This window comes from Elephantulus edwardii, unplaced genomic scaffold (assembly GCF_000299155.1).
Source record: "Elephantulus edwardii isolate Elephantulus edwardi_28Jun2011 unplaced genomic scaffold, EleEdw1.0 scaffold00218, whole genome shotgun sequence".
Classification (NCBI taxonomy): domain Eukaryota; kingdom Metazoa; phylum Chordata; class Mammalia; order Macroscelidea; family Macroscelididae; genus Elephantulus; species Elephantulus edwardii.
This window is the reverse complement of record NW_006399968.1, coordinates 4755426-4764752: the sequence shown is the minus strand read 5'-3', so window position 1 is coordinate 4764752 and position 9327 is coordinate 4755426. Positions and strand designations below refer to the sequence as shown.

Genomic DNA, 9327 nt, shown 5'->3' with positions numbered 1-9327 from the left:
TCCAATCCACTATGCAGCCTTCATTCTGGACTCCTTTTCTGACAGTAATACCTAATCACATACTCCTTTTAAACCGTTTTCTTCCTCATCTGTTTCAATGCAGTATACGTTATTTATCCCATCTTTCTCAGTCTCCCCCCAACCCTGATGTCAGTCCAGGTTTATAACAGTGGTACTATGCAGTATTTGTCCCTGTGTGACAGAGATATTTCACTCAGCACAATGTCCTCCAGAGTCACCCATTTTGAATAATATTTCATGAGATGCTTGTTCAGTGCAGCATAGTATTCCATTGTGTGAATATACCAGAGCTGCTCTATCCATTCTTTTGTTGATGGGCACTTAAGTTGTTTCCAACTCCTTGCTATTGTGAACAAAGCTGCAGTAAACATGGGTGTGCATATATCTGCTTGGGTGGCCGTTATAGTCTCTTTGGGGTATATTCCCAGTAGTGGAATTGCTGGCTCAAATGGTATCTCTATTTGCAACTTTTTGAGAAAGCGCCATACTGCCTTCCACAGTGGTTGCACCATTTTACACTCCCACCAACAGTGAATAAGGGTTCCAATTTCTGCACAACCTCGCCAGCATATGTTGCTTACTGCTCTGTGAAATTTTGCTGTTATTACTGGGGTACCTTATCGTTGTTTTGGTTTGCATCTCTTAGAGGTAGGGATTTTGAACATTTCTTCATATGCTTGTTGGCCATCTGAATGTCTTCTTTGGTGAAGTGTCTGTTCATGTACTGTGCCCATTTTCCAGTTGGATTGTTTACCTTTATCTTGTTGTGGTGCCAAAGTTTATTTTTGTATTACAGATAATATATTTTTTAGAGAAAGGAGCTCTAGTGGTAGAGAGCTGCCAACCCAAAGGCCCCTGGTTGGAATCCATCAGCTACTCTGTGGGAGAAAGATTAGAAGTTTCTTCCCCTGCAGTTTTCTGCCTTTGAAAACCTGCTGGAGGGTGAGCTGTGAGTCAGGTCCAGCACAATGGTACATAATAACAACAGCGATACTGTTTGAGAGAAACAGTCATTAGCTCAGAGATTACAAAGCAAAACATTGAGCTTGTGAAGTAATCATAGAGTGCTGCATTTCTTGGTGCAGCCACTGTGCTCTAGAGTTAAATCATTTTCCTTACTTTCTGTGTGCAGATTCACTCTGAGCCAAAGTGATTGCTTAGAATATTGACATTTAAAACAGATTTTAAAAAGAAATACATGTTTTAAATTTAATAAAATTTTAAATTTAAAGTCCAGCTAAGTTTGTACATATTGTTGCTGTTGTTGTTAAGTGCCACCAAGTCGCAGGCGACTCATAGCGATCCTATGAACAAAAGATGTGAACACTTGTGTAACTTTGGTTTCTCCAAGTTCATAGAGTTTCTGGAGGCAGGCTATATTGGAAGTGGATGCCCCTCCTGCTTCTCAGCTTAATGATGGAAAATAACCCCTCATTTTGAAAATAATCCCTCGACTTGCCTGTCTAGTTTGTTATTGAAGACATTCCTTTGAATACTGTCATTTGTCCTCACCTTTGCAGAGGTATTACTCTCCCTGTGACTGGTGGTTTATTGGGTGGATAATGAAATCAGTACAGTGCACTGAAAAATTAGCTTTTAGTATGTAGTAGAGTCACAAACAACTGCTGCCTATAACAAGCGAGACTATAGTTGTCTTTTGTGTTTCTCTTAAAGTTGCTGTTTGAGATGATGGTATAGCCAGAGACCTATATTTATGTGAGAAAAGAAGAATCAATTTTCTAGTCCAGATGGGTTTTTTCTTTTGTTTTTGTTCTTAGAAAATGTTAAAGGGAGAAATTTTTGAAGATCCATTACAAACCTTATTAATACTGCTGACAAGGACAAAAATGTGCCAAATTTTGCCATTCAGCTCTACTTCTAATCAGAGCTAAAGCCCCAGTTTGAAAATTCCAGTTGATACTATTTATCGTGTCCCAGCGTCAAGAAAGATTTTCACCACTGGGCCAATTGGCCGCACTGTAGCAACGTGATAAATGGAGAAGAAACTGAAGTTGTTAGCAATTTCATCTTGCTCAGATCTCCGATCAACATTCTTGGCACCAGCAGTCAGGAAATCAAAAGACTAGGGTTTTTTTTTTACAATCTGTTGTCAGGGACCTCTCTAGAGTGCTAAAGAGACCAGTGTCCAGCCTGATCTAGGTTGTGGACTTCTCAGTTGCTTACTATGTTCTGCTTGCTAAGAGCTAATAACTAAGCATGTCAGTCCAAGAATGGATGCCTTTGAGTTGTGGTGCTGGCTAAGAGTCTTGAGCATACCATGAACTGCCAAGAGAATAAACAAATTTGACCTAGAGAGGATGAAATAAAGTTTCTCCTCAGGAGCAAGGATTTTAAAGCTCAATCTCACATGCTTTGGAAGTGCTGCCAGGAGGGACCAGTCCTTAGAGAAGGACATCATGCTTGGAAGGGTGGAGAGACAGCACAGGAGAGGAAGACCCCAGATGAGATGGATTGATACAGTGACTGAGGCAATGGGAACAGGTGTGTTAGATGGTGAAATTGGCTCAGGACCGGGTAGTGTTCAGAGCCCTTGTGCATAGGATCATTAATGAGTTGTAATCCACTTAGTGACACATAAAAGCAAGGTTTTTTCCCTTGTTTAATATTCTGCACAATGCTTTCAAGTGTTTATGGATTTATTTTTTATGAAGTTTAAGTGCGTAACATTGTAGTTTTAAAAAAGCAACAGAAGTTTTAACAATTGTAGTGAGATCCTCTCACAGCAGATTGATCTTTTGGCTTTAGGTGCCTACTTAGGCACGTTTTTCTGTCATTCAGAAAATAAAAAGCAAACGGCATTTTAGACTGCATACCTTCAGCTTCTATAGGTTTTAGTGTAATCACAAAAATTACATAACTACCTTTCAAAGCCATGTGTTTTAGAGTTAAAGAAGAAACTTTAAGAAATAAAAGGACAACTAAGTAAACATAAGACATCTCATACTCTCTTAGGTATTGAGATAAATCATATGGCTTTTTTTTTTTTTAGTTTATCTTAAAATTTAATAAAATATCCTAGTTTTAGAAGTTCAGTGTTTGGCTTCTTCTCCGAGGAAACACTAGCTGACAGGTGATGCCGGTGCAGTGGGAGGACCCGGATGCTCCGGGGCCCTGGGATGGGAGCCTGCAGCAGTTCCACAGAGGCTTTGGCAGCGTGGGGTCAGGGTCCCGGCCATGGATTAGGAAGCAAAGCCAAGGACATGGATTAGGAAGCAAAGCCAAGGACAGGGAGTGCCATCCATCACCAAGATGGACCATCTGGCCAAAGACATGAAAATCAAGTCCTTGGAGAAAATCCAGCTCTTCTCATTGCCCATCACGTAGTCTGACTTCTTCCTGGGTTTGGCCCTCAAGGACAAGGTCTTACGAATCCTGCCTGTACTGCAGCAGACATGTTCTGTCCAGCGGACCAGGCCCAAGGCCTTCACTGCCATTGTTGGTGTGGGTATTACATGCTCCAAGGAGGTAGCTACTGCCATCCATGAGGCCACTGTCCTGGCCAAACTCTCCATTGTCCCTTTGTGGTGTGGCTTCTAGGGGAACACGATCAGCAAGCCTCACACGGTTGTGCTGGCCTCATCCCTGCATGCCAGGCATTGGAATCATTGAGGTCCTGTGCCTAGGAAGCTGCTGCTGCCTGGAATTGGTGACTATTCCACCTGAGCCAGGGGCGGCACAGCTACCCTGGGCAATTTTGCCAAGACCACGTGTGATGCCATCTCTAAGACCTACTGCTGCTTGACCCTAGATCTCTGGAAGGAGGCTATTCAACATGTCTCTTTGTCAGGAGTTCACTGACCATCTTGTAAAGACCCACACCAGAGTTTCTGTGCACAGAACCCAGGCTCTGGCTATGGCCTCCACGTAGTGGGTTTTGTATAACAGAAATAAATAAGGTGAAAGTTGTGTGCTGACCAGTTCTTGGTGCAGTGATTCTGCATTCCTTGCATCTTCTTTTGGTGCTTCTTGCATCACTCATGAATTTCTCTATAGACCCCGTCAGCATTGCAGCCCAAGACGTGGATTTGGTTTTCACTTCTTGCAGCTTGAAAAATGCTGAGCATCTTCTCCCTTTTGGTGTCCAGCTTGAGTTCTTGCACATTTCCTTAGGAGACTTTCCTTTGTCTTCTCAGACTGCCCTTTGAAGTCATCTGCTTCTCTTTCTTCTTTCAGCAATTCTTCTCTCTTGGCCTGTGTTCTAGTGCAAGTTTCAGAGTCTGTCCTGATGCCCATTTTTATCTTCGTTTTTCTTTCCTACTTTTGTTTTCTTCATGGATCTTGTTCTTGATTGTATCCCACAGCTCGCCTGGTCTCAAGATAGATTTTCTGTTCCATTGGGATAGACTCAAAATTCCATTTTGTTTTCCTAAACTTAGTGCCTTTTTGTCAGTTTCAGTTTGAACTTGTACATACATAGCTAATGGCCTTTTTCACAATAAGCCCCTGCCATTGCTTTGACTGACATTTTGCTTCTGCATTGACTCTTTCTTTCCACAAATGTAGTCAGTCTGATTCCTCTATAGTCCATCAAAAGAAGTAGAAGCAATACATAGAGTTATTATACCAGAAAGAATGATTGACACTGAACCATTTCAGGTAGTACCATTGATCAAGAACCAATAATAATGAAGAAGTTCAAGTATTAGCAAACAATTAAGGTTTGAGGAGTTGATGGAGTGCCAGTTGAGGTATTTAAACACACGGATACCATTCTGGACATGCTCTCTAATCTATGCCAAAAAATTTGGAAGATAGCTGCTGGAAGAGATTCATAACAGACCCCATTCCAAAAAGAGATGATTCAAAAACATGTGGAAATCATCAGTTTCATTCACACACAACTAAAACTTATCTTGTGATTATTCAAAGAAGACTAGAACAGTACATTGACAGGGTACTGTCCGCAGTTCAAGGTGGACTCAAAAGAGGCTGTGGAGTAAGAGATGTCATTACTGATGGCAGATAGAGATGTTTAGCTGTGTAGATCATAACAAATTATGGGGAACAGTGAGCAGACTAGGAAGCCCAGAATTGTGTTTTTGAAAATACTATACATAGACCAAGAAGCTGTTATCTACAAGTAACAAGGGGACACTGTATGGTTTAAATTCAGGTGTGCATCAGAGTTGCATCCTTTTACATAGCTATTCAGTCTGTATGCTGAGCAAATCTTCAAGAAGCTAGACTATATGAAGAAGATTGGCATCAGGATTGGAACAAGACTCACCAACAACTTACGCTAGGCTCATGACAAAACATTTTTTGCAGAAAATGAAGAAGACTTGAAGCACTTACTGAAGAAGAGAATACATTGTAGGCTTCAATATGGATTACATCTCAATATCAGGAAGATAAGAATTCTCACTCACAGGTAGCATCATAATGGACAGAGAAAAGATGGAGATTGTCAACCATTTCACTTCACTTGGATCCACAAAACAACACAAATGATAACAGGAGTCCAAAAATCAAAAGATAATGTTGCATTGGGGAGATGATAACCTTTCCTGACCTATGAGCCAGCATGTTCTTGAGGCTCAGAAACAGCCAGTGTGTCTAAATGTAACATTTATACAAGTGCCTATCCAGAGTGCCTAAGAGCAACAATGTCAGTTTAAAGACTAAGGTGCCTGATTCAAGCCACCATGTTTTCAGTTCCATCTATGTATGCTTCTAAAAGTTGGACGGTGAATAAGGATGATCAGGGAAGAATCTATGGCTTAGAAATGTGATGTTGGAGAAGAGTATTGAGTATCCCGTGGACTGCTAAAAAGAACTGACATGCCTCTCTCAGAGGATATGCAACCACTTTGCCTCTTGGAGGCAATGATGGTGAAACTCTGACTCTCATACTTGGAATCTATTGTCAAGAGGGCCTTGACCTTGGAAAAAGACACCATACTGGAAATGATAAAGGTCAACAGAAGAAATTAATACCATCAATAAGATGCGTTGACACAGTGACTGTACCAATGGGATTGAGTCTGTTGAAAATCATGAGGATTATGCAGGGTAGAGTACACACAGTTCACATCTGTTGTTAATAGGGTTGCTATGAGGTGCATCTCACCATGACATATGTTGATAGGGAGCTCTAGTGGCCTAGGTAGACGAGTGGTACTGCCATCCCCAGTGCAAACCAGATGCTCTGTAGGGATAAGATGGGAGTCTCCTGTGTAACTTACAAAACTGTTAATGAAGGTGACTAGAGCTTACTAGATGTTAACTCACTCACCCATTGCCTTGAGTCACAGTGTCCTGCCAGCTGACCCTCCAGCAGATCTTTGAAAGTTGTAACTCACACAGGAAGAGATGGCCCATCTTTCTCCCTGGGCAACTGCTGGGTTTGGGCCAGCCACAAGGTTCCCTGCTGATGGTGCCATCAGGCCTTCCCGCGGTTAGCAGTGCTACTGACCATGCCACCAGGCCTTCCCGTGAGTAGCAGTGCACCTCCCTGCTGGCCATGCCACCAGGCCTTCCTGTCAGAGGCCTGACACAGTTCAAACCATGTTGGTCCAGGGTCAGCCTGGACAAGTCAAGCTCAGTAGTAAAAGTGCAGGATACTCTTGCCATCCTAATCATATAGGCCTATGAGCCAGCATGTTCTTGAGGTTCAGAAGCGGCCAATGTGTACATATGTAACATTTTAGATCAGGGCCACAACTATGATGGTGTGACAGCTGACTGACCATATTCACAAAAGGATAGGTTGAGTATTATTTAAATCTCACTGCTAGGATGGATTTTAGGTGGAATATTACAAATAAATAAAACCATGTTTTTGTCCTTGCTGTTGTGTGCCATCATCAGTTTGGACCCGATTCATAGTTGATGCCCTAGCAGGTTCTCAGAAGCAGTTAATTGCATGGGAGAAGACTGCCCATACTTCTGCTGTGAAGCAGCTGGTGGATTCAAAACGTCTGCCTTTGGGATTATAGTACCACTTACTACTAGCCAAATATCAATAATTAAATAATCTTATTACAAGAACTTGCCTGCCCCAAAAACACCCAAACCAAACAAAAAAAATGAACCTATTGCTGTTAAGTCAATCCCACATCATAGCACCTCTTACCAGATTCTGACACTTTAAAGATTTCTTTCCAGGAGGAGATAACCTGTTTGTCTCCCTCATGTTTTCCAACATCACTTTTTTATATAGTGGTGCAATACAAAGATTAAAAGCCATCAGTTCACTGCTGTTGGGGGAAAGAAAATGGATTATTTATTTATTTATTTATTTTTAAGAAAATGGATCTTATGAAGTTCATTATCAATCCTGCTGGGGAGTATTCATTGGCACGAATATTTCTGTAGACCCTTTGGAACCATGTATTAGAAACTTTTATTTCTAATATAAAGTTTATACCTTTTCATCTTGTGACTCTGTTCGGAGTTTGAGGAAGTAGTTGAAAAAAGTTTCAAAGATAATCTGAATAGAAAATGTACAGCAGTGGTAATACATAGTATTATCACCTACAACAAACTGTAAGAGGCTGCTTAAACTGTGGGCAGTGAACCGGAAGCACAGTGTTGTTACGTGCTGTTCAGTTGCTTGTGACTCATAGCAACCCTATGAACAACAGCCCTAAACCCTGCTGTATCCTGTGTCAATCTTTATTGTCTCTGACGCACCTACCCCCTGATCCCAGTCACTGAATCAATCCATCTCATCGAGGGTCTTCCTCTCTTGCCCTGTCTCTCCACCCTCCCAAGCATGATGTCCCTCTCTAAGGACTGGTCCTTACTTGTAACATGCCCAGGTTATGTCAGATAAAGCCCAAGAATCCTTGTCTCCGAGGAACAGCCTGGTTTCACCCTCTCTAGGTCAAACCTGTTTGTTCTCTTAGCAGTCCATGGTATATTCAGTACTCTTCTCCAACACTACAGCTCAAAGAATCAATTCTCCTTCTGTCATCTCTAGTTATAGTCCAGCTTTCTGACACATAGCAAGCAACAGCAAAGACTGTGACCTGAACCAGGCACACCTTAAGGAAAAGATGCAGATTTTGATTATTAATTAGAACGACTTATAAGCTATTAAGTATTAAGAGAAGCAAGCACATTTTGTGGTGAGGAAATCAGATTTTGTTTCTTTTCCTTTGTTTCTATTAAGTATTTTGTATAAGGAAAAACCAGTCATCTATTTTAACCAAAATGTTCATTATACTTGCCTCTGAATATGAGATCTCCAATAATTTGAAATTCTTTTTACTTAATTGTAGTTTTCCTTCATTCAGCAAACATTGGAGCTGTTGCTAAGGTTTTTTCCCCCTCAAAATGATATAATGTATTTCCTGTATAGTTAAAAATTGATGTTACATTTTAAGAAGGGAACGAAAATTTATAAATGTTTCATTAATTTATTAAAGTATTTGGTTCTTGAAGTGTTGTGTTCAATTTGTTTGAAAAATTTATTCATTTTCAGAACTTTTTTTGGTAAGAAGTGGAGAAAGAAGTGAAGCATTAGTATAAATGTGCTGACACATTCAACTCGAATGATCCTAATAATACTTTTTTCTCAAAAGTGTAACTTCTGACCTTTAAAATAACCAACCTTATCTGATCAGAAGAGCAGCATTTGCCCAAGGAAAAGCCCTGGAGGCAGGAGGGGAAGGATAGAAGGGTTGATGGAAATGAGAGTTAAGAGGGATGGAGTGGGGGAAGTTCTGTTATATTTGTGAATTTGTACTTCATGTTACAAGTCAAAATGTGTATGAATGAATGAAAAACCAATTTGCTTTGTAAACTTCCACTTAAATCACAAAAAAAATACTGCTAATAAACAAATAAACCCCTCATCCCTAAAACAGCTTTTTTCCTTGTGAGAGAGGAAGTGCTGATGGAATGTCCCACTTGGCTTGGTCTTTGAATCAGAAGTATACTTCCTATGATCATTGTGGAGGGAGTAACTTCTTGCTGATTGAACCCTAATGGGGGGAACTTTTTCGTTTCTCCATTCAGGCAATTACAAGAACAGCAACGACAGAAGGAGTTGGAGCGGGAAAGACTGGAGAGAGAACGAATGGAGAGAGAGAGGCTGGAAAGGGAGAGGTTGGAGAGGGACCGCCTGGAACAAGAGCAGCTGGAGAGGGAGAGACAAGAGAGGGAGCGGCAGGAGCGCCTGGAGCGGGAGCGCCTGGAGAGGCTGGAGCGGGAGCGCCTGGAGCGGGAGCGGCAGGAGCAGTTAGAGAGGGAGCAGCTGGAGTGGGAGCGTGAGAGAAGAGCCTCCAGTGCTGGTAAGACTCACACACCATTCTGTGTGCTTAGCTCAGCTTGGGCCAC

At 41.5% G+C, this 9327-nt stretch overlaps 1 protein-coding gene across 1 annotated transcript in view; it reads left to right on the top strand.

Moving 5' to 3' along the window:
• ENAH (enabled homolog (Drosophila)) overlaps positions 1-9327 on the top strand; it is a 132445-nt gene that overhangs the window by 99174 nt on the left and 23944 nt on the right. The window contains exon 5 of the mRNA XM_006898062.1: positions 9007-9281. Coding sequence (XP_006898124.1) covers positions 9007-9281 — 275 coding nt within the window. The remainder of the gene's footprint in view (positions 1-9006; positions 9282-9327) is intronic.